Source organism: Aricia agestis, chromosome 7, assembly GCF_905147365.1.
Source record: "Aricia agestis chromosome 7, ilAriAges1.1, whole genome shotgun sequence".
Classification (NCBI taxonomy): domain Eukaryota; kingdom Metazoa; phylum Arthropoda; class Insecta; order Lepidoptera; family Lycaenidae; genus Aricia; species Aricia agestis.
The window spans coordinates 6,302,135-6,328,048 of record NC_056412.1 but is presented as its reverse complement, the minus strand read 5'-3'; the positions used below and the strand labels follow the sequence as shown (position 1 = coordinate 6,328,048).

Genomic DNA, 25,914 nt, shown 5'->3' with positions numbered 1-25,914 from the left:
TGTTGTAATAATATTCTCATGAAGGGTATATATCTACTAATCAAAGAAAAAGGTCAAACTTAACATTGTAAATTGTTTAAAAAATCAATCTTTAATAAATAATTTCATATCACAATAATTACGTACATTTTTACATATCGTCAATATAAATAGTTATGATTAAAATTCACAATTCAATCGACAAGAACCTCTAGCTGTTGAATGCATTTATATATAACATTACTAGGTTTAATATTATGTTACTAGGTTGCACGCCAATTTAATTTTAAATTTATATTTCTCACTTTTGCAGTATAAATTGATATTGCAGCTATGACTAACCAAACAAAAGTGATAACACTCATTATGAGTCCCTGGATATACATAGCAAACTGAATTCCACCCTCTCTTTCTACTACGAATGAAAGACCCGTTGTAAGCAATCCAAGCAAAACTGCAGACAGTGTCTCCAATGTGCTGTGCACCTTAGACCATTTGTGAGCACCGACATACTCCTGAGCGGCAGTTTCCCAGGAGGAGGTTATAGCTCCAAACCCAAAGCCAGCAATGACGCAGCCAATTGAAAAGGTGTCGTGGGTATTCGCTTCGGACAGCACTGAAAATATTAAGATCTCAGTTAAAAATGCAAATTACTTACTCATTCATTATGAAGATAAAAATAGTTAAAGCAAAAATTGAGGGTTAAAAGTAACTCAATGTTCGTTAATTTCGTTAGTAAGGTTAATATTATGAAACTCGAGCTTACCAAAACAGGCGCATGTTGATATTACGAGCCCGGAGACTGTTACGTATTTGAAATTTCTTTTTTGAGTATAAACCAGCCACGGCGTACATAGCAAAAAGCATATCCATGTAAATCCAAACAAGGAGATCAGGAAATTAACTTCAAAATTGGATAAACTTGGGTTTATCTTCAGTGCTGTTAGTGGCAGTAAGGTAATAGATATTGCTATTAAACTTAGCTTCGAAAAGCTCAATAAAAGTGCTGGGTAAAAAGATCCGCTAGACAACGATCTCTTCAGTGGCTTTAAAAATGTGTCATTCAAATAGTACAAAACATACAAAGTTCTTCTTTTTGTTCTATAAACTTTATATGACGGTATCCATAATTTTCTTCTCAAACTTGTGTAAGCTGACTGACATCTAAAGCTAAAGGAGTTAAATATTTTTTCTCTCCGCACGTCTGTTACAGGAGATACTGTGTCGTAAGTTACCTCAACCTCTGAATATTCCTTTGTATTGTTCGTGTCACGGTCGCTTTTAGAATCTCGTCTTACTTGGTTCACTATACATTCATCTAGATTATCACCTAAATTGCTCAGTCTTTTTATTGCGAAGCTAAGGCGTTTTTTACATTTGGTGTTCTGTGCATTGCTCGCATTAGGTTCATCGTTGTCACTCTCTTCAGTCTCTTCTGGTATTTCGGGCAATATTTCGACCCCAAAAAAATTTCTCCTCTTCTCTTCTGGACTAGGTGGTGGTGTTATCGTTTCGATTATGTCACCATCGTCAAAATTGTACTCGCCTTCTCTATGTAGATTATCATCTGAGGGACTTTTCCAGCATTTCTTGCTCAAATTGTGAAGTTGTACTTCCGTGGTGAATATATTGTTATCCATGGCCTCATTCCTAAAGGCCATAAATGATTGTGATAGCTCCTTATACCTAGACAAATAAGCCGAGTTTTTCGTTTCGTCGACTTTTAGTAGCAATATAGCGGGGAGCGCTTGCAGCATGATGCCAGCTAGGAGCAGCAACGTCGCTGAATATCCGTATACGTTCATCAGTAACGACAACAAGTGTGGAAACAGAGACAGTCCTATCGCTTGACCGGTGAAACATACACCACGTACAAAATCGAGTCTCGTATCGTACGATTCATAGATGACAGCGTCGACTTGCGCTGAAGTAAGGGACAAACCTAAACCTAAAAAATAATAAAAGTTTACTTTACTTACTTGTTTTTAAGGCCAAAAAATAAAGAATAAATTTTGTGTGTAAGGTGACCATAATATCTCACCACCCAAGACACCGTATACTATCGGTTGAACGTTGAACGGTAGGATTATACAGATCAGCAGACTGGAAACGACCATGACCAGACCGCTTACTGCCATCACCCGATATCCCAGTGATCCACCCCACGAATCCGCTGCCTCCCGAAACCAGCATTCTGAAAATAACAAGAACCTTACAACTAAGTAACATTTTGGATGAATTTAAAGAAATGAGGAGGATCAGCACGAATTACGAAACGCCAAAATTTAATTTTTAATAGAATCATCGAATATATTATATCTCTGTCAATCTTATCTTTTTGTGTGACATATTTGGAAGTACTTCTTATTGAAGATTTCATTAACTGAACTATTTATTTGCTAGTAAGTAGAAATGACTTACGTGTTAATCCGTGAACGACTAGAAATAATGTCGGAGTTGCAAGACCAAGCCACAGAGGCACTTCAAAAGCTGCAAGCCGGATCCAGATTACCCCATAACACAGCACAAGCGTCGGTAACAGAAACTGAAAAGTGCGTACCAAAAATGAGTAAGTATATCCATTTCTGTAAAATTGGTTAAATCAATTACATGAAACTTTTGATTAAAAATTCTGAAAATAGTAAAATAATGAATTAGGGTCCTAAAGGACTTCGTACACTCAGTAGGTAGGTACTGTCCCACAGCAGATTACAGACTACAGTACAAACGCGTAATTTTTAGGGTACCGTACCCAAAGGGTAAAAACGGGACCCTATTACTAATACTTCGTTGTCTGTCTGTGTGTCTTCAGGCTGTATCTCAAGAACCGCTATAGCTAGACTTCTGAAATTTTCACAGATTGTGTATATATCCGTTGCCGCTTTATCAATAAATAAATAAATAAAAATAAGTACTATTCTACTTATATCTATACTAAATACTAGTTTGTTTGTTTGAGCGCGCTAATCTCAGGAATTTTATTTGGCACAGATAAGAAGTAGACCACGTGAAGGATCATAGGCTATTTTTTGTGGAATAATGATACGATTGAGTCCCGAAAAAGAACATAGGATACATTTTGTCCCAGAAAAATGTACGGTTACTGCACAATATACTTTTATGATTTGCGGGTAAAGTAAATCTATTTTGATAGAATTTGATATGGACATACTTTAAGTCTCGAGAAAGGACAAGGTATACTAATTTTGTCCCGGAAAATGTACGGTTCCCACACAATAAACTTTTATTATTATCGCCTAAATTATTTAATCTATTTTGATGACATTTGGCATGGAGATTGGAGATACAGCTAATTTGAATCTGAGACAAGGAATGTTTTTTGTCCCGTTGATAATTAATTAATAATAAAATTAAAATAAACAAAAAATTAAGGGGGACTCCCATACAAAAAACACAATACCTATTTTACTATTTCTGCTCTTTAATGGTATGGAATCTAAATACACAGAAAAGATGTATCAAAACTCATTTGTAAAAATAAAATTAAAATAAACAATAACCCATAGAGTTATTAATTAGGGTGGGTTGCACCAACTTACTTTAACTACAATGCAAAATGTCAAAGCTTTGGTTACAGTCAAAAATGGACGCCATATTTAACCATAACCATAGAGCTCGACAAGGCTTTACGTGGCAAAAAAAGGAACTACGGTAAAAGCACTAATAGTAGACTCGGAACTAATAGATGACACTTACGATAAAAATACCATAAAAATAAGAATTACTCTAATTTTTTCTCAACACTATAAATTTTATAAGCTTCTCAAGCTATCAGTTGATGTGAAAAAATATATTTGGGACGCCTTCGGGATCAAAATTTTAAAATGGGATCAGTTTTCGTAAATAATGTGACCACGTCAACACGCGCTCGGCAATTTCTTAACAAATAGGTTAAGGAAGGCGAAATTTTGCACGTAAGTTTTGAATACATTTATTTGATTTTTTGTAATTACTAATTACTATTGATGTCATTGGATTAATGGTCATGTTATATATGTCGTAGGATGATTTGATAAATCCGTGTTTTCGCGAAATCCCTAGAATTTTCGCGAAAATTCGATTTATCAAATCATCCTACGATGTCGTAGGATGATTTGATAAATCCGTGTTTTCGCGAAATCCCTAGAATTTTCGCGAAAACACGGATTTATCAAATCATCCTACGACATATACACTAATAATTAATGTTTATTTATGATTTTTTTTCCATTTTCCCTAACAATATAAAGGATGTCTACTATTAGTTCTTTGAAAATGTTAAAAACCTAATAGATGACATGGATCTCATCTTTTAGTTTTGCAATACATACTAAAGTTATTTTGTAGTTTATTCTACAGCAAATATCACCACTATTCTCTGAAAATATAATTCTATTATCAAACTAACAAATTAGAACTACTGTACCTAAAAATGGACATATTAGACCTTGTACTGATCTAAAAATCGATTACTTTAGTTTTTTAGCAGTAAAAGGAGAGCTGAGAAAAGAAAGAAGAAAAAAGAAGAGGCAAGAGAAGCATGGAGACTAATGACTGAAAATAAATTTACTAGGAAAAAAATATGAAAAATAAAAATAAGAGGAAAGATATTTTCAGCATGGAAGAAGAATGGATAGAATCTGGAGACAACGTGGATAATATTTCATATACATGTAGTTACTATGATGAAGTAAATGAAATCTTTAAAAAAAAACTATATAAAAATGTAAAATGTAATATAATGTTCTATGTCAACTATTAGTTCATATTGGTGTCTACTATTAGTGATGTTCGTTTTTTGTGATGTCATCTATTAGTACTTATGACTAAGTTTACAAAAAGACCAATAATATATATTTTTTATTGATTTGTCAGAGAATAGATATAATAGTTTTATTTTGTAAGAGTTACTGAAGACATGGAAAAAGTTATTAATCCTCTATTTTCATAAATATATATTTTATAACATTCAAATGTTTTATGTTTCCTTAAAGCGTCTGCCATTAGTGCTTTTACCTTAACGCTGTCATCATACAAAAACGCAATTTTTGACAGTTCTCCTTTACCAGCAGCGCCCCCACCCACGTTCATTTATAACCTTGTTGGAACAGCTGTCATCTGTCAATTTCTCCGGTCAAAGTTAAGGTTAAAGTTAAAGCTAAATTTAGCCTTTACTATAACCATAACTTTACCACGCCTTTGGTGCAACCCACCCTTAGTAAAATAGCAGCGCTAAATGCTGATTAGAATAACTTTTTTTGCAATTACATTTTCATAATAACATAAATTATAAACCCTAATTTTATTAAGGGGGATATTAGATTATCATATATATTGGATCCGAGATCATTGAGTCAATGATATTGGATAATGTAATATAGACATATGAATTATGATTCATTTCTTCCTTGATCATAGATTTTTGACATTTGCTGAGAGATTGGATCCAATACGGTCATAGAAATAGGTGCTGCCAGTTATTTAATGTAAAAAAGAGTTTTTAATTTTTTGTTCGTTAATATGTTTCAATTCATGTAATGTAATTATTTTTCTAATTATATACTTGGATAATCTTGCTGAAATAACAAAAAACAAGCCATATTAAAAATGACGATGTCTTTTGACAAATCGAATTCTCTGAGATCTAGTAACCCTGACGTCAATACCTGTCAGCGTTAGCGCTCTCCATTGGCTATTGAAACCACATATTATGTGATATGACATAAAATAGGATCAATGTAATATGCAGATATGATCAAATGATCATATATATTGGATCCTATATATTATCATGGAAATGATCCAATATAAATGATAATCTAATACCCCCCCTAACCACGGAGGTAATACTAAGAGGAGGTGTTGTAATCAAGTTTCCATAAGAAACGACGCGTGACAATTTGCGGGGTGAGGGGGTGTCAAGCTCCGCCCACTTCTCAATATTTCATCTATCGGCTAAAAGCCAAACTACTAGCTTAGGTCGATGTTGATGTTACTACGTAGTTCAACTATCTTACACTAGATGTAATTTTGTATTGAATATTATGGGACGTACTACGGCCTTGGATATTTTTTACGTTTCAAATAGTTATCATAGGTGACGACAGAAGTAATATCATAATAAAAGCTACATAATCACGGTTTTAGCTATTAAATGTGTTTAAGACTAAGTGTATAACGGTTTTCAGTATTCAAGTATGATTATTGTAATAAACTTATGCAAAATAATACGCATTTACGTCTGTATTATCTTTCAAAGGTTTGGCCACCTAGTGTATAATTAACGCTGAAAGCTGAAATGTTCTAGAACTTTTATATTTAAATTACTTTTAAAATTATTTCGAAATGAAATGTGATGGTATTTATATTATCAGAACGTCTGTCTGAGTGTTTTCGACATTGTAAAACACAATACTTCATCCTTTCCTTGTTAAAACGCAGAAAACACCAATTTATTGGGAGTCTCGTTACGTGTGCACCTGACAAACGCTGAAAGTGTACTGACTTAAGCCCCGCCCACAATGATGACTTCAGGACCTAGTTGAAAATCACAGTGCACAGTTGCTTAGGCCAGCTCCTCTTTGTATTAGCTCCGTGCCCCTAACAGACTTCCAAAAAGGAGGAGGTTGTATTCGTCTGTATGATCATTCATCAATCATCACTGACTTTTTACTTGCAAATGATTTTCATGACGTAGGCATAGGTGATAACTGATAAGTGATAACTGATAGGAGTAACAAATAACAATGTTTGACCGTATACACTCAGTTGTTTATCTACAGTATCAGGGACAGGCCGATAAAATCATGCAAACAATGTACCTACACAATCAGTATTTACTATATCACTTGTACGTTGAGATTTGACAAAATCAACGCTATTTCCGTATCAGAATAATTTCTTGACTCTGTTGGCTTAGCCATAAGATGCCATAATATCAGGTTTGGTAAAATCTATTGAGTATTATAATTATTGATACATTTAAACATATAATTATTGATTATTTATTATGTATAACAATATTTGTACTTGTGTTAAAAATTATTACAAAATAAGGTTGGGTTGCACCAACTAACTTTAACTATACCTAACTGTAACTTAACTACCTACAATGCAAAATGTCAAATCTTTGGTTAAAGTTAAAAATGGACGCCATCAAGACGAGAAAAAATAATATTTTTATAGTACCTCCCCTACACATCAAGCGATGATATATTTTTTTCGCGTCCACCCCACCATATGGGATGTTGTTGGATAGGTTTTTTTTAAATATTACGAGTGTTCATAGAGGGATCCATTTGTGAAATATTATGAAGTTTCAAAGCGGAAAAAATCGTTAGAGTCCAGTGTCCGTCCCTTCTATCAGAAAACGGTTGCCTCTGGATTCTGGAAATGTGAAAAGTTCACAGGAGTAGGAAATATGCTGAATTTAAAAGAAAAATTATCATGGCTTAGAAGACTTCATAAGTTATTGAGTAATATATAGTCGATCTAGTAAAAAATAATAATATTCGGCTAAGTAAGTATATAGAATTTGAACCAAAGGTCCCTTACCTTTGGTTCAAATTCTTTTGAACGTAACTGAGATGATGTTGTTAGTAGTGATAAACACGTTATATTGTACGTTTATTGACCATACAAAAATTATCAAAAACTAGCGGTACTACGGAACCCTATATTGCGCGTGGCCCGACACGTACTTGGCAGGTTTTATTATTATTTACTATATGTTGACTTCGACTTCGTCTACGTCAACAGTCAACACATAAGGGTCAATTCAGACCGCAACGTGACGAGGCGAGGCGCGACGCGACGCGACCTAAATTTGTATGGATTTCACAGATGTCGTCAGCGTGAGACGTCTTGCGAATCTGTCAAATCCATACTAATTTAGAAATGCATCTACGCGTCGCGTTGCGGTCTGAATTGACCCTAAATCGTAATATTAAGGATTAATACATTTCCCAGTTTTTCCAGACTTTCCACTGCATCTTTGTTCGTGTTGGTTGCAGTGTGATGCAGATGCTACATAGAGCAGAGGTTCCCAAACTTCTTTGTTTCGTAGACCACATTCAAAATTTTGGTGGATCCGGTGGACCCCCTGGCGCCCCCGCCCTACAATACTAAATGAAATTAAGAGTCCGTATACGAAATTTTGAAGAAAATGACAGAAATAATCTTTATATGTAGATAAAATTCTATCCAATTCGAGAAAAAAGAAACTTAAAACAACATAAATCTCACATTATATTACTCGCCGCAAGGCTAAGAGATTTAGGTTGTTTTGAATCGTGTTTTTTGGCACAATTTGCTTTTCTTTTTTTTTCTTTTTTCTCGAATTGGATAGAATTCTTTTCCTGCGTAGTTTTAACAACATAGATTTGGAGGCACTTAAACGTGATTTAAGTGATACTGACTGGTCGACTGTCTACTCTGCCAGTGACATTGATCTTAAGGTAAGGCTGCTAACTGAACTTTTAACTAACATCTTTAATAAGCATGCCCCTCTCAAGAGAGTCAAAATAAAACACGCACCAGCACCTTGGCTATCGTCTGATATCAGAACTATGATGGCCAAGCGTAATCGAGCTTGGTATCGTTATAGAAAACGACCGTCTGACGAAAACTTAGCAAAGTACAAGTATCTCCGGAATCTCTGCAGTCGTCTGTGTAGGGATGCCAAAAGACGCCACATACATTCATCCATAGATCAAACCAACCCTTCCCAACTTTGGAAATTTCTTTCTACACTCGGAGTAGGAAAGACTTCATCATATTTAGACAACACCTTAGACCTAAATTCTCTTAATTCTCTCTTCTCTCGGCCTCCTGTAGTCATAGATCGGGTTACTAAAGAGCGCACCGTATCCCATCTCTCTTCCTCTCCTCTCCCTCCATGCACTGCGTTCTCATTTACACCTGTTACTGAGGACGACGTTATTAAACATATGGCAGCTATTAAATCTACTGCGGTAATGATGATCTCAGCTCCCGTATGTTTTCCCTTTCCCTTCCCGAACTCTTGCCAGTTCTCACTCACATATTTAATTACTCCCTGGCAACGAGCTGCTTTCCTTCGGCATGGAAACGTGCCGACGTCATTCCCTTGCCCAAAACCCCTAATCCCTCTTCCTTATTCCATTACAGACCCATCTCCATATTACCTTACCTTTCCAAAGTACTTGAACATATTGTGCATAAACAGCTTTCCCATTTTTTATCATCCAACCATTTGCTTTCCCCTTTCCAATCCGGCTTCCGTCCTGGTCACAGTACTGTGACAGCACTGCTTAAAGTTACTGATGACCTACGCCTTGCTTTAGAAAATAAATGTATCTCCATACTAGTGTTACTTGACTTTAGCAATGCGTTTAATTCTGTTGACTTCGACATCCTTCTTTCAGTTCTTCGCTCCCTTAACCTCTCCTCTACCGTGATAAACTGGCTAGATTCATATCTCCGGGGACGATCACAGCGAGTCCGCTTTGGTGAGGCTGTCTCTGACTGGTCCGATCTTGATGCAGGAGTGCCTCAAGGTGGCGTTCTCTCTCCTCTCCTTTTTTCAATATTTATAAATAATATCACTCTAATAATAACATCTTACTTCCATCTCTACGCGGACGACTTGCAGATTTATCGTCATTCTCACATTCTGGATATTGACTCTACGGTTGGCGACATCAACTCAGATCTCGAACGCATAGCAGATTGGGCTAAGTCATTCGGCTTGTTAGTCAATCCTGGCAAATCACAAGCAATAATTATTGGCAGCAGGTATATAACACAACGGCTTAGTAACGTGCCTAGTGTCATTTACAATGGTACCATAATTAATTACACAGATTCGGCCAAAAACCTAGGTATAATTCTAGACTGTAACCTATCGTGGATTCATCAGGTCACTGAAGTGAGCAGGAAAGTGCATTACTCACTGCACACGTTGAGGTGCCTCCAAAACTTTTTACCCATACAGACCAAAATTTTCCTTGTCCAAGCACTCATATTTCCCATCCTCGACTACGCCGATTCCTGCTACCTAGACGTCACTGAAGAGCAGTTAACGAGGTTGGAGCGCTTACAGAACCTCTGTATCCGTTTCATATTTGGTCTGAGAAAGTATGATCATATCTCGGCCTACCGCTCCAAACTCAAGTGGCTTCCTATTCGTCTCCGTCGCAACTCCCATATCCTTTCCATGCTTTACAACATCCTTTATAATCCTCTCTCTCCTCCATACCTCCTTGACCGCTTCAACTTCTTTCGCCCTCCCGATATCCCATGCAGGTCCAACGTCCGGTCAAACCTCTCCCTTCCCTCCCATCGTTCCAATTTCTACTCCTATTCCTTTACTGTTCATGCTGTCAGATTGTGGAACTCGCTTCCTCACACAGTCCGTGACAGTCCTACCATTGCTGTCTTTAAACGTCGATTGAAAGAGCACTACCTTGAATCTCTATCCATTTAAGTACCATTATTATATGTACATATAGTACTTATTTATTATAGTTATATTATTATATCTTATAAATATAGCATTTTGTATTATATTGATATTTATTATTTATTTGTTTTGTCATTTTCATATATATTATCATTTGTCGTTTTAGTATTATAGTAAGTATTAGTTTTACTTTTAACGAGCATATATTATTATTGTAAATTTATTGTAATATTCATATTCGTGCACGTCCTATCTGCTGTTTTAATCCTATCTCTCTCCGTAGGGCTGCTGGAAGAGATTTCTTTTAGAAATAAGCAGATCCTTTGTGTCGTCTTTCTGTGTAAACTGTTATATTGTTATATTTCCTGTGCACAATAAATTATAAATAAATAAAATAATAAATTTTATCTATCGATTATTTGCCGAAATTAACAGCAATTCTTTGCCCATTTTCTCTAAAATTTTGCCGAGTTACATATTTTTTTACTCAACTATTTCATATTAAAGTGGTAAAAAGTAATTCCAACATTGTATAGACGACTTTCTCAACAGTCCATTGTATTTTTTTCATACCGTTAAGACGTCAATACAATCCATAAACAGGTGATATTCTAAACCTTTTACAGCAAAAATCACAAAACTGTCGCGGGTTTGAGTTAAAAAACAAAAATCTAGCTCCAACATTAGATTATAATTGAAATGATCTTACATGTTGTGCATTAAAACTTATAGAAATACTGTATTTTAACTGTTAAATCACGTCTGTTAATCAGCGAAATCGGCAAAATTTCGTATACGGACTCTTAACAGTTTAGTCTTAAATAAGACTTTAGCGTCATTAATTCCTAAATTGGTCCAAGTGGACCCCCAGGGGTCCACACGAGACTCAACGGGGGTGTTCATTAAGCCTTAAATGTCCACAATGAACGTACATTTATAACGTGTTTATCACTAATAACAACATCATCTCAGTTACGTTCAAAAGAATTTGAACCAAAAGTCCCTTTATACTTAGCCGAATATTATTATTTTTTAGTAGATCGACTATTTAATACTCAATAACTTATGAAGTCTTCTTAGCCGTGATAATTTTAAATTCAGCATATTTCCTACTCCTGTGAACTTTTCACAAATTCAGCATATTTCCTACTCCTGTGAACTTTTCACATTTCCAGAATCCAGAGGCAACCGTTTTGCTGGTAGAAGAGACGGACACTGGACTCTAACGATTTTTTCTGGTTTGAAACTTCTATTTCACAAATGGATCCCTTAATCGGAAAATGATCTATGACACTCGTAATATTTAAAAAAAAACTATCCAACAACGTCCTATACGGTGGGGTGGACGCAAAAAAAATATATCATCGCTTGATGTGTTATAGGGGAGGTACTATAAAAAATAATATTTTTTAAAGATTTTGTATATGTCGTAGGATGATTTGATAAATCCGTGTTTTCGCGAAACCCCTAGAATTTTCGCGAAAATTCTAGGGATTTCGCGAAAACACGGATTTATCAAATCATCCTACGACATATATACCATTTTGTCGGCATCATTAATATCTGTATTCATGCCGAATTACAGCTTCGTAGGTCCTATAGTCTCTGAGTAAAACCGCAGACAGACAGATAGACAGACGGACCGATTTTCAAATTTTTTTACCATTGGCATTGCAATTTGCAAGCGATGGAAAAGTTAATTGTTCTATATCTTTAAGTCTTTCTACTTCGTCAAAGGTTATATTTACGGGTCGGACCAATTGGCCTTATGCCTATAGTAGGTAAATTGGTTTTTTGACAGAAGTTTCTTTCTATTCTACAGCGTTGTAGATAGCTCATTTTTTGACGATAGATAAAAAGCTAATGAATGGATAAACTCCTTTAATAAAAACCCAAACCAAACTGACCATAGTCCTAATCTCATGGAGCTGACCACTATTCTATTATGATCTAACATCTTCAGGCTTCATGACCTAACCTCACTGTCTAACAATTATGAATATTATAGAGTTACTGAGGTATAGAGTTCATAATAATACATAATATATTAAGTATATAGGTAAGATCTAAGTTATTCATTGAGTACAGAAAAAAAAACAAAGTCATGGTGTTTTCCATGATCCGAAGAGCAAAAACTATACCTATGCAATCTAATAGGTACATAGTTACTCATGTATATATAATTTTTGAATCACAGAAGTAAGGACGAAGAAACATACGGACAGAGCGAAACAGTAAACGACAATGGATCGTTGTAGTACCATAATAATAAAGACTACCTATAATTATAATAATAGCTATATACTTACATTCAAAATTAAAATGGAAAAAAGTATAGGCCAGCGCCAGGCGCTCTGCCCTCGAGCATCAAGATCCATTTAGTGTTCTGTATTCAAACATATTTGTCACACTTTATACCAATTTTACGGGGCACAGATTTTCACTAAGCACATTGAAACATTCTAAGTTATTTACAACAGAACTTAATATAAGAGAGCATAATATCGTCTTATTGACTAAACCCTATTCATCGACAGTGTTATCAACGGAGCATGGCTACTTTGTCTTATCTTATCGTGTGGTGTTTTGTCGTCATTTTAAATACCTAGAGAAATCGTAAAGAAATGGACTTGCTGCTCTGATACGGAAGAATAAAAATAAATTATTATGGAAATTTATTATAACATAAAATTAAATATTATAGAGATATATAGAGGGAGACGTGTTACAAGAATAGAAATAAAATGTTACTTTTATAATATAGGTATTATAATATATAGTTGTAGGTCAAGGGGTAGGTACTCTTCAAAACTTCAAAACCCTAATATGTAACAAAACTGAGTATGTATAAAAATGCACAGCGGTTTCGATGACAGTTTTATTGAAACCAGGCCAGCACCAGACTCCTTAAGGGGTCGCGACCAACATGTTGAAAGACACTGACATAAAGGGTACACCGGCGCACCGCGAGTCGCGACCTACGGGTTGCCTTTTTGTAAATAAGGGGCCCCACTTCGATCACTAATATACAAGATACACAGTCCCATACAAAACCTCTCGAAAATCTGTCGCCGAGTAAAAGTGTTTAAAAAAGTATACATTTATCTAAAATCAACCTTAATAATAGTTATTAAAGATCTTTTTATAAAACAATGTACAATGTGTGTTTACAAAGCAATAAATTTTTACGAACGACGCACGCTTCAAACTAAATTCAACCATCGTCCATATGTCTTAAAGTTTAAATTATTACAATTCCAAAAAAGCACTTTAATAATTTTACGGCCGCACTTCGCCGCTGGACCAGAGTGAAGTGAAGAATGAGTGGAGTCGAACTGTTCAAAATTTTTTGTTGATTGTAATAATTTTAATAGTCCATTTTTTAATTTTTCCAAAGTTTAATGTATAAAGTGTGGAGTAATTATTTTTACTTGTAATAATATTATGTTGTTCTAATATGTTTAATATTATAGTTAACTAAAATATACGTGTATACATTGAATATAAATGCTTAGAACATACAACGCTCGCTAAAGTCGGCTAGAAAAATTGTTCACATCTTTGCCGTGCTATAACTGATATCCACATCTAACTGGATAGAAATAATATATTCCTCAATAAAATAAATAATAATTAATAGCGACTCCACCAAATGGAACAGAAACACAGTGTATAACCCGAACATTTCAAGTGGGCATGATAAACTACGATAAGTACCTTTAGTATGAGTATTCGCAATTGAGATTTATTTACAACCTAATTTTAAAACTGTTTTTTGTTGATTTCTTAGCGAAATACCAATATTTATAATACAATTGTATGAAATATATTAGGATAAAATTAATACTTAAACGTTTTAAACGTATGATTTTTACAATTGTTGAACGAGCACTGGGACAAGTTTCCCAGCGGAGCGTTCGAGCACTACTAAATCGAAAGTCCACCAGAATGTTGCGTTTGGTGCTCTTTTAGTGAGGTCGTTTTTTTCCGCGGACTGTGTATCTTGTATATTAGTGATCGAAGGGGCCCCAGCATAAACATTAATTATTATTAAGTCGACCAAGTGCGAGTCGAACTCACGCACGAAGGGTAAGGATCATAATATTTTAGCGATATCGAGCAACCGTACCGTAGGTACGCGGTTTTCCCCTTAAGTACAGAACCCTGAAAAAATCGTTTTGCCCAGAAGCCCGATTTTTCATGAATAGCTTCAATCCCTTCTTCTATACGCAAGGCTGTGCATTTCACTTCTCACACTCCACATACCGCGTTCAGCAAGAATTTTAAATTACACCAGCGACCTTTACTAGTGCTACTCTACCTTTTTAGGGTTCCGTAGCCAAATGGCAAAAACGGAACCCTTATAGATTCATGTCTGTCTGTCTGTCCGTCCGTCCGTATGTCACAGCCACTTTTCTCCGAAACTATTTAACTGTTGAAACTTGGTAAGTAGATAAGTCTTTTTTTTTATGAAATAAGGGGGCAAACGAGCAAACGGGTCACCTGATGGAACGCAACTTCCGTCGCCCATGGACACTCGCAGCATCAGAAGAGCTGCAAGTGCGTTGTCGACGACCTTTTAAGAGGGAATAGGGTAATAGGGGAGGGTAGGGAAGGGAATAGTTGAGGGTAGGGAAGGGAATAGGGTAGGGGTTAGGGGATTGGGCCTCCGGTAAACTCACTCACTCGGCGAAAGTCGAAACCCAGCGCAAGCGCTGTTTCACGCCGGTTATCTGTGAGAACGTGGTATTTATCCGGTCGAGCCGACCCATTCGTGCCGAAGCATGGCTCTCCCACGTATAGAATAGTCTGTGAACCGCATTAAGATTTTGATACAAAAATGGAAAAAATATTAAAAATTTTAGGGGTCTCCACTCTCCATAGGTACAACTGAAACAAAAAAAATTTTTTTTCATCCAACCTATGCATGTAGGGTATCTATGGATAGCTCTTCAAAAATCAAATTGAGGTTTCTAATATCATTTTTTATAACCTGAATAGTTTGCGAGAGAGACTCTTCCAAAATGGTAAAATATGTGCCCCCCCCCCCCCTACTTTACTATAAAAACTACCAACGAAAATTGGTTTGAACGAGATCTAGCAAGAAGTTTTTTTCTACGTCATAAATGGTAAACTTTAATTTAACTTTTATTAAATCAACTGAAATATAAAAATAAATCAAAAACCTTTTATTTTCATAGAAATAAACCTTATTGCTGCTGCGGAACCCTTCATGGGCGAGTCCAACTCGCACTTGGCCGGTTTTTTTTATCTAGGCCACAAACACCTTTAACTACACGGGTCACTAATCAAGTTCCAGTGGGCCGCAGGTTGAGTATAGCTGAACTAGAGTTACATAGACCAATACTTTAAGAAATCGACGGAGAGCTGGGACCAAATCGGTCATAGCTTCAGCTGTATTAAAACTCCGTTAGCTACTTCCCTGAGGCCTGAAGTCTGAACAACCCTTTTTAAGGTTCAGGCACGCAGATTACCTATCAGAAAGGGTTGTTCCCCATAATCTATACTATATCTATACTTCTATACTAATATTATAAATGCGAAAGTATCTCTGTCTGTCTGTGTGTCTGTCTCGCTTTCACGCCAAAACTACCGAACCGATTTTAATGAAATTTTGTATACAGATAGTCTAAAGCCTGAGAAAGGACATAGGCTACTTCTTTACTGGAAAAAAGGGTTGTAAGGGGGTGAAAATGCGTAAATTTGTTCAAATTAAGTTAGTTCCAAAAATTCATAATAGATGGCGCCGTGCGTCTCATACATCGCGCTGGCGCTTGCTCAAAAGTCTTTCTATAAGATATGGTATCATCTTACATTCGGGTTCCGATTTTTTTCGATTGTTATTACTTATTACTATTCTACGTTATTAAATAACTCAGTACTTTATCTATGCAGTGACGTAACCTTAAGCCTATCAATGATAAATAGTTTATGGGTAAAGTTGTGTAATTGGGGGGTTAAATAAGCTAAAAAATTTGGCATAAAATATAAAGTTTAATTTAAAAAAATGAAATATTATGTGTGCACACTGCACAGGTGTGCACAGCTGTTTTGATTTAAGGGGTACCAGTGTTTTTTTATAAAAGCTTTTGTCACCAATTTTGTTGAAATCGCGCGCTATAAACTGAAGTCCACGCGGACCAGTGTTGCCAACTTTTTTTTACTAACCCACCAAATTCAGCAGCGTAAACCACCAGAAACCGCTAAAACCTAAATGGCCTCTCAAACCACCAGAATTCCACTAAATAACGTCAAGACAACAACAACCTATCTGAATATAATTTGAAAATAATACAACAACAACGTCATTATTATTATGAAATAATTATTTTTGTTACTACAAAAAGGAAAACTTTAGTTACCTATGTACCTATGTATAAGTAGGTACTTAACTAAAGAGTAAAGATGAACGTCTTCAGAGGAATCATTCTCATTTACTTGTTCAGTTTGTGAAGAATAAATTTCTTTAGTTCTAATTTTTGTAATCGGTATTTGGTATTATGTTGTTATTACAGCATTTGCCTTTGCGTCCTAACCTTGCACGAAAGAAAGGCGATCAAACTTCATCCGGTTTCTCTGTTAAGTCTTGACAACATTTATCATGCTAAATAATCACTCTATATTAGCGTTAGAATGCAGCAAAACAATTAAGATAATAATAATATAATTAAGTTTCCAGTGTGCGTCTTCAAGGGTTAGAAACATAATAAAAAAACTAGTGGTTTAACGTCGAAGCTACCACTAACTTAAATAATCCACTAAGAAATCCACTAGCCACTAAAACCAAATTTTTCCCGCCGAAAGGTACGTCTAAACCACCAGATCTAGTGGAAATTCCACAAAGTTGGCAACACTGAATCGCGGACGAAGTCGCGGGCAACAGCTAGTAATAAACTAAGAGAGTCCTTTTTTTCATTCGGTTTGTAATGCACGTTTTAGCCATGATTTAGCCGTAAGCTTATATGCTTAATCTGTGCGTATAAAAAAACAATGTGTCACTGTCACACATGACAGCGTTGACAGATTGATTCACAGAGTCAGGAAATGTCAGCTGTCAAATAATCTGTGGTCAGCTGCAGGGTTGCCACTTGCCAGACGTACGAGAAATCTCGTACCATTACGAGATTTAGAGGGTCTGTACGAGATTCAAGATTAACAAAAATCTCGTACACTTTTTTACGAGATTTTAACAATGACGACTTCTTTCGCATACCTATATCAGCCAAAAAGTTAATTTAGTTAGTAGTAGTAGTAAATATGCAAATTTATTTTCTTTTTTATTATCATTAGGTAACCATCTAACACAAAACGATCAACTCGGCGCATCTACTAATCAAATGTGTTCTGTGTAGTAATCTGTGGTTCTGTGCACAAAATGCACAACCTACCTACATAAAGAAATGTTCGCCAGAATGACAGCTGAAAAGCTATACTCTAAAAATAAAGATGATTTGACTAACATCCCTGATGTCGAATATAATTAATAAAAAATATGATTTTTAATTGTTTTGGTTGAATTTAACAGCCCCAAGCGCAAAGAATATGACTACACAAGTTACATAGTACAGTAAATAGCATAAAATCAATTAATTTTATTTGAGTTTCTTTAAATTAATGCTTTTACGAGATTATCTGTTGAAATTAAAAGATATTTAGTAACCCTGGTACAAGAAAAAAAATTGTCATCTGGCAACCCTGGTCAGCTGTCAAGGATCATTCCTGAAACCTGCATCAGTGATCAGTCTGTAAAATAATAAATTAAATAATTCAATTAATTTTCTTCTAACAATACCTACCTAATGCATAATGAAGATGAATTGCAGGAATATAGACATTCTATTCGTGCACTCAGGGATGAAAGCAACCAAGCCGGAATAAGTGATAGTACATTTAAAAAAATGTATTATGATAACTTAGAGGAGCTTGCTAAACATAGTCAAACAGACTCATATTATAAAAGTTTTAAAAAAATGGTGCCTACTATAATAGCAAGTTGTGTATTAGCATTATTAGTTTTTTACAATTTTTCAGCTCTATACAGTTGTCTTGTATGTAGTTTTCAAGAATATATTTACCCAGGTTTAAGATCATTAAGAAAACTTACTATACCACTTATTTCTCTTTTCCCTTCATTGACAGGTAAATAAGACATATTGTATCTATATTATATTACTATTGCATTATGGAATAAACTAATAATGCTGAAGGACTATAATTATAGGCATTATTTAATATTGTCCATGTTGTAAAAAAAAAATGCTTTACTTCTAAATCTAATCTACTGCTGTAATGTTTGACTCTTATAAAGTTATTATAAAAAGGTTTCTTATATTTTATATTCTAAAATTATAAAAAAAAAATCACACAGTATGTAAATGTTTTACTTAATATTTTTTTAAGACTTGTACCAAGAAACATGCTTAGTTCAAAATCCATTTTTCACCATAGTGGATATGGACTGCTGGCCATGTAGTATGGTCAATAATGTTGGTCAAGTGTATGATCCACAACCAATAACTGAAAAACAACATAATGCACCATTTATTTACAAGGTAACAAAATCTTCACGCATGTAAAAAGGGGGCATCTAATACGCGTGTAAATGTACTAATTTACTGAATAATTTATTTTCAGACTGAGCAACCTGAGATAACTATTAATGCATTAAAAGAAGTATATGACAAAAATGTACTCATTTTTCATGAGGAAAATTCTAAGGTGTTAGTGGATAACCAATATTATAAACCACTATCAAACATTTTTGAACAAAGTGACAACCTTTTTGTATGGTATAGTGATTTTGTATGGGGAATATGTGAAATTCTGCTTAATAATATTGAATATCATAAAACTTTGGTTTCTATTTATAGGAAATTAAATTCAATAAATGAGGCAAGAATAATTCGGGAGCTCATACCAAGGCCTGTGGTTGTTCCTAAGTTTGGGCAAAGCATTGAAAGGTTTATGGTGATAGATACAAAACTAAATTCATTCCGAATACCTGATTCCGAATGCAATTACTCATTTTTACTGGCTGTAAGCGGCGACAGAATTATTAATTTGAAACCTGCTGAAGAGTGTAAACATCAGTGCAAATCTTTCAAAGTAGACCTCAAAGAATCTTATTTATGTAAGTAAGGTGTCAACAACTTGAAAAACAATAAAATTATAAAAAGCCTAAAGTTTATTGCACATTTTTTTTCAGTATGGTACAATTGGTGGTATTGGCGTCCCACTGCTATGTCATCATCAAGTAACAAAACATTTGTTGCACATGTTGGATCATACTGCTGAATGGACAATAAAAATTTGGAATGTACAAAACCTTTATTTGCTACAACCATCAAACATTTGACTAAAATAAATAATAAAACTTAAAACATTACTCAAACTTCTCTCGTAGCCTCTGTTTCAATAGCACAGGTACTAGAGACACTAGAGCAAAAATACTAAGAACAGTAACAGACGTCCACGACCATGCATCACTCGTAGATGTCAACGTGTGTAATGTTTGTCCAGCCTGAATTGCTACAAATGAGGGTGGTGCAACACCTGAAATCAATGGGCATATTTTAGTAATCAATCAGAAATCAATGGGCAGTAACAAATCAATGAGTATTGAATGAACAAACCTATACTATAATATTTCATACAAATTTGAAACTGACCTATGAACGTGCCCAAAGCAAATGGCACTAATGGCACTCCAATAACTGGGGCCGACATATTAATAAACCAGTTTGGTAAAAATGGTGTAACCCGCAAAAATATTATGTAATTGAGCAAGTTGTTTTTGTGTTTCTCCACTGCTTTGGACCATTGGGCTGCTCTTTCTGGAAAGAATTTCTTGACCAGCTTCTTGCCTAGTATGTTGGATAAGAAGAAACATAAGCTAGCGCCTATAGCTGAGCAACAGCAAACTAAAATTAATGCTAGATAAAAAGGAAACAAAAACCCTGACAGAATGCTCAAGAATATTGAGCCGGGAATTGCAAAAGTTTGCAAACTGATAACATAGTTAAGGCATTGAAAAGTGAAGTTCAAGTAATCTAAAAAAAAACACATTTTCTTTATGAGAAAAATATGCAGGTACTAACAATGATCATTATTAGTTTCTCTTCAGACTGGTAAATTAAACTGGTAAAATAATTATAAACCTGGGCATTTTGATGATTATTATCAAAAGGATACAATATGTAAACTAAAAATACTCCAAATAATACTTCATAAAAATATCTGTCTTTATATCGGTCTAGCACCAGACCTAACTGCTTAGCATCTTCCAGATCCCATGGTAACCTTATGTGTTGTTTTTCTTTTCTGAAATATAAAAATAAAAAATACAAAATGTATTACTTGTGATATTGCTTCAACTCCCAAGGGGCCACACACAGCCGCGATAACAATAGATAAGTTATTGCGACTGGTTTTTCCACGATCAACGGAATATTATGTCATAGTACCTCGATCGTGCGTGGGAAATCCAGACACAGTTGCTATTCAATTATTGTTATCATGGCCTGATCAGGCCACTTGGGAGTTAAAGAAATAGTAAGAATGCTTAATGATTTATACAAAAGAAGTACTTACTCATCTAACTCTGGAAATTGTTTGTACAATATTGCTAGTAATAGTAATGAAGCAACAAATAATAAAACAACAATAATTAATGACTTAGTTGTAGATATTCCTTGTAAATGATGAGAATTGGACATCTGTGGGTTTTCTTGTGTGCCCTCATCTAAAAAATTATCAAGCCTTTGTTTCATAAAGGACAATAGGTAATAATTTAATGATAGAATAATCAGAAAAGATACAAGGAATTAGGTACTTGGGATAAGGATAGTATTTTCGAGTCGGAGGCGCCTTAGGTGTAAGCTTGGATTAGGAGCAGAGGTTGAGGAAACTGTCGAATCTTGCAGCATTACAATTTGGTATCGGTTTCTACCTTCGGTATTACTTGCATGTATTCTTCTGTTAACTGAACTCATTATTTCTCCCTCTATATTATGGTTGGAACTTGGAATTGTAAATTAATTATTTTCTCAGCAATAACAATGTTTATAATATTTTATAAAAATAATATATTGTTAGATAATAATTATTAAAAACTTAGGATAGGAAGCATGAGCGAAATGTAAATCCACAAAATAAATCACAGACCACAGTAAATTCTCTGATTTCTGAAGTCTGTCTGAAATTTCTGACAAGTGACAACCACAAGACAATGTCAAAACCACAGATTACTAGTATATATTTGATTTGGTCAAAACAAAATCAAGTTTTTTTTCTAGCCAACAATATGGCTCTTCGGTATATAACCATGGCCAATGTCAAGTAGATGGCGGGAAAATAATTTTTTTCATCGTTTTTCTATATTGTCAAGTCCATAGTCAAGTCAGAGCGACCGCCACATCCATAAACTTATAATAATATACAAGCATAGACTTAATATATACTGTCGTATAGACCACCTGACAACCCGAAAATGCGTGACCATTTTCGATCTGTCAATGTGTGCGTGTGCTAGTGATGTATATTTTACTATCGATAGTATAGTATTTTGCTATCGACAGTATAGACCGTTCGAGTTATTTTACCTGAGTTTCTATAAGAAATAAATAAATAAATAAATATGCAACTTTGACAGATTTGTATTTCAAATTAGGTATCATAAATTTTAATTGGCAAAAACAGGTGACGATTGAAAAGTAAATACACATTTACTTTTGGAATGATTTTTCAATCGTCGGATATGTTATGACATGAGGTTCTTATAGGGGTAAATAATATACACATAACACATTATAAAGTTACTTATTTATTACTCAGGTAAAATCTATCTAGTAAATCAGCCCTTACATTGAAAGTAAACGTTGAAAGTAAACAACACACATAGTATATTATATTTTATTCTTAAATTAAATACATATCATAAAATATCATATTATTTTTATTACAATTATTTTTAACCAACTTCCAAACAGGAGGAGTCTAGACGTTCGGCTGTGGATATACTTTTTATGTATGTTCAACGATTACTCCGCCGTTTATGAACCGATTTTCAAATTTTTTCTTTTCTCGGAACAATACAATGTACAACACATTGTATTGTTCCGAGTAAATACATCAATGTAACAATCGGAAACAAAAAATCGTCATATTACTCATATGATTTCTTTATTTATCATTATTTATGTTAATATTATCACACATTATACGCATAAAGTGTGATAATATTTTGGGTTTATAAAGCCAAAATTTAATACACTTTATGCGACCTTAGGTAATACCTTACTAACACTAAAAATATATAAATAAATAGTTTTACTACAAAATAAATAAACACAAAAGAAATATTTTTTAGTGTTTAAATATTTTGTATAGTCGGTCAAAAAGTGAAGAAATTAAAAAGTGGCAACATTGTAGTGTCATCCCTTTTTTCTTTATGTCGGCTGTACACTCTCGCCGAAAGCTCTCGGGCGAGAGTCTCGTGCGAGAGCCCCTTGCCCGAGTGCAATCATGTACATTCTTGCTTAGTTCAATCGTAACATTGGCGAAAACGTATCTACGATCAATGATCTTTAATCACCATTCACCATGCATCGAAAGATATCATTGTAATCCAAAGATCTTATTTAATTTTATTTCTCACAGATAACGACTGATAATGACGTTTATTATTGTTCTTTTTCTGTTCTGCACTGTCTCTTCTTGACAAGCCCTATTGGTCATTAATGTACATGGGTATACCTTCCTAAAAAGATACAATCCATTCCTGTTGAGTCCAATACCAGAGAGCCCATACATTTTTGCCCATCATCATTAACTACTAAATATTTAAACACTAAAAATGTTGTAAAACACTAAAAAATAATATATAAATATATTAAATAGTAAATTTACTACAAAATGTTTAAAATATACTAAAAAATATTTTTTAGAATTTAAATATTTTGTAATAAATTTACTATTTATTTAGGTACTTACATATTTTTTAGTGTTTTACTATATTTTTTTGTGTTTAAATATTTTACTACAAAATATTTAAACACTTAAAAAATAATCAGGTAAGTACTTAATTACTATTCTAAAAAAATAACTCAAACATGTTAAATATTTTCGTAAGAGAATGATTTTGGTATTACGTATGTATGAGAATTTCGATGGCACCCGGCCTCTTAAGCCCGGCCGCACATTGTCCGAAATTTCTGATCAGAAATAGTTGAACGTCCGCGCTGTCTCTTACATTTTGTACTGAGCCGAGTGAGCTCGAACTCGCCGGAAGGATATTTCGGATAGTGTGCGGGGTGGCGCGGGCGGTCCGGCGAAATTCAACTGTTTCTGATCAGAATTCGGACAATGTGCGGCCGGGCTAAGGTGACGCCGCGTTGAAGTAAATAAAAATCAGCCAAGTGCGAGTCGGACTCGCGCATGAAGGTTTCCGTACCGTTACAGAGCAAAAATAGACTAACTTTTGTATGGGAGCCCCCCTTAAATTTTTATTTTATTTTAATAATATTATTAATTAAATTATTGAAGTAGACATATAATTAGGGCTTTTGTGAAAGTATCTAGTGCCTACTTGTTGCCATTATTGATATCGAGCAATAAAGGCCAAAAAAATCACGTTTGTTGTATGGGAGCCCCCCTTAAATATTAATTTTATTTTGTTTTTAGTATTTGTTGTTATAACGGCAACACATATTATACACAATCTGTGAAAATTTCAGAAGTCTAGCTATTGCGGTTCTTGAGATACAGCCTGGAGACAGACGGACGGACGGATGGACGGACAGACGGACAGACGGACAGACGGACAGACGGACAGACGGACAGACGGACAGACGGACAGACGGACAGACGGACAGACGGACAGACGGACAGACGGACAGACGGACAGACGGACAGACGGACAGACGGACAGACGGACAGACGGACAGACGGACAGACGGACAGACGGACAGACGGACAGACGGACAGACGGAAAGACGGAAAGACGGAAAGACGGACAGACGGAAAGACGGACAGACGGACGACAGACGGACAGACGGAAAGACGGACAGACGGACAGACGGACAGACGGAAAGACGGACAGACGGACAGATGGACAGACGGACGACAGACGGGCAGACGGACAGACGGACAGACGGACAGACGGAAAGACGGACAGACGGAAAGACGGAAAGACGGAAAGACGGAAAGACGGACAGACGGACAGACGGACAGACGGACAAACGGACAAACGGACAGACGGACAGACGGACAGACGGACAGACGGACAGACAGACAGACAGACAGACAGACAGACAAACAAAAAATGATATGACGAATCTATAAGAGTTCCGTTTTTTGCCATTTGGCTACGGAACCCTAAAAAACCCTAAATTCATTTCATATTAGCTATGGGGCAATTAAAGTGTATGCTTGAACCAATCTATGTACAAATTTTGGAAGCTTAAATCACTCTCCTCTGTTGGAAAAATAGGAATCCCTTTTTAGGGAACCGTAGCCAAATGGCAAAAAACGGAACCCTTATAGATTCGTCATGTCTGTCCGTCCGTATGTCACAGCCACTTTTCTCCGAAACTATAAGAGCTATACTATTGTAACTTGGTAAGTAGATGTAGTAGATTTAGATTTTGATACAAAAATGGAAAAATTATTAAAAATTTTAGGGGTCCCCATAGGTACAACTGAAACAATTTTTTTTTTCATCTAAGCTATGCGTGTGCTGCGCACACACTTAGGCACTATAAAATTACTCCTGTGTAGCTGGCCTGGTTTCAATGAAACCGGCCACCGTCACTGAAACCAACCTTTGATTGATTATTCTGTGTTATAAAAGTTGACCAATCGTGTTATGCTATGACTTATGAGTAATTCAAAGACAAAGACATGATGAATACTGACAATGAACTTTAATTTCTTAGCTTTAGTCATTGCTGAGAAAAATCGATATCGCTACAGCCAAATTATCAAGGCGTCGGCGTCGCCTTAAAGCAGTGCGCGCGGCGCGCCTTATTATACCAGTAAGGGGGCGTCCACAAATTACGTGAAGGTGTTTTTTAGATTTTCTGAATGGTGAGATTCCCCCTGGTGAGATTTCGTAAGATGTTATTCACGCTCATTTTTCGAAATGTGGGTTTCTTACGCAAACGCAAATTGTTTGACAATCAGTATTTAACTAACGTAAATAAAAAAGTCAGCCAAAATAGTATACTTATTCAAAAACCTAAACATTTTGTGGTAAGTAAGTTTTTTTTTTGTAACAATGAGAAAAAAAAATACGTGAGATTAGCCGAGACCCCCCCCCCTCTCCCCAACGTAAGATTAGATGAGATTTTACTCGACCCCCTATCCCGCTTAAACACCTCACACAAATGCGATAAACACCATTTTATCAGTGCTAGATATTTTTAGAATGCTGGCAAGGGCAGTAAAGAAGCTACTAGCTAGACGTGAACGTAGGA

General features: G+C 35.2%; 3 protein-coding genes across 4 annotated transcripts; 1 reads left to right on the top strand and 2 right to left on the bottom strand.

Annotated features, from left to right (window-relative positions):
• Positions 1 to 116: 116 nt before the first annotated feature.
• LOC121728877 lies at positions 117 to 12,955 on the bottom strand. The gene is made up of 5 exons (XM_042117200.1): positions 12,730 to 12,955; positions 2,401 to 2,524; positions 2,021 to 2,173; positions 746 to 1,927; positions 117 to 595 (listed from the first exon to the last, which is right to left on the bottom strand). The coding sequence occupies exons 1-5, from the start codon at positions 12,796 to 12,798 to the stop codon at positions 243 to 245; spliced, it is 1,881 nt and encodes a 626-aa protein (XP_041973134.1). The 5' UTR covers positions 12,799 to 12,955; the 3' UTR covers positions 117 to 242.
• A 5,208-nt stretch (positions 12,956 to 18,163) lies between these two features.
• LOC121728892 lies at positions 18,164 to 19,759 on the top strand. Its single transcript, XM_042117213.1, has 5 exons — positions 18,164 to 18,580; positions 18,842 to 18,993; positions 19,076 to 19,230; positions 19,312 to 19,571; positions 19,647 to 19,759. The coding sequence occupies exons 1-5, from the start codon at positions 18,241 to 18,243 to the stop codon at positions 19,733 to 19,735; spliced, it is 996 nt and encodes a 331-aa protein (XP_041973147.1). The 5' UTR covers positions 18,164 to 18,240; the 3' UTR covers positions 19,736 to 19,759.
• On the bottom strand, positions 19,746 to 21,604 carry LOC121728893 (transmembrane protein 41 homolog). Of its 2 annotated transcripts, none has more exons than XM_042117214.1 (5): positions 21,273 to 21,604; positions 21,032 to 21,182; positions 20,633 to 20,761; positions 20,110 to 20,447; positions 19,746 to 19,993 (listed from the first exon to the last, which is right to left on the bottom strand). In XM_042117214.1, exons 1-5 carry the CDS (start codon positions 21,430 to 21,432, stop codon positions 19,824 to 19,826), a joined length of 948 nt encoding a protein of 315 aa, XP_041973148.1. In that variant the 5' UTR covers positions 21,433 to 21,604; the 3' UTR covers positions 19,746 to 19,823. The 2 variants fall into 2 exon arrangements, with proteins under 2 accessions (XP_041973148.1, XP_041973149.1); XM_042117215.1 differs by having other exon boundaries at positions 21,390 to 21,603.
• Between the last annotated feature and the right edge of the window lie 4,310 nt (positions 21,605 to 25,914).

Coding starts and splice junctions, on each gene's coding strand:
- LOC121728877 (XM_042117200.1), bottom strand. CDS start 12,798: ATGGATCTTGATGCTCGAGGGCAGAGCGCCTGGCGCTGGCCTATACTT. Junction 2,525..12,729: donor TTTCCATTTTAATTTTGAAT/GTAAGTATATAG, acceptor CGCACTTTTCAG/TTTCTGTTACCGACGCTTGT. Junction 596..745: donor ATCAACATGCGCCTGTTTTG/GTAAGCTCGAGT, acceptor TAATATTTTCAG/TGCTGTCCGAAGCGAATACC.
- LOC121728892 (XM_042117213.1), top strand. CDS start 18,241: ATGCATAATGAAGATGAATTGCAGGAATATAGACATTCTATTCGTGCA. Junction 18,994..19,075: donor ATGCACCATTTATTTACAAG/GTAACAAAATCT, acceptor ATTTATTTTCAG/ACTGAGCAACCTGAGATAAC. Junction 19,231..19,311: donor AGTGACAACCTTTTTGTATG/GTATAGTGATTT, acceptor TTCTATTTATAG/GAAATTAAATTCAATAAATG.
- LOC121728893 (XM_042117214.1), bottom strand. CDS start 21,432: ATGAGTTCAGTTAACAGAAGAATACATGCAAGTAATACCGAAGGTAGA. Junction 21,183..21,272: donor AAATACTATCCTTATCCCAA/GTACCTAATTCC, acceptor ATAATTTTTTAG/ATGAGGGCACACAAGAAAAC. Junction 19,994..20,109: donor TGCTTTGGGCACGTTCATAG/GTCAGTTTCAAA, acceptor CATTGATTTCAG/GTGTTGCACCACCCTCATTT.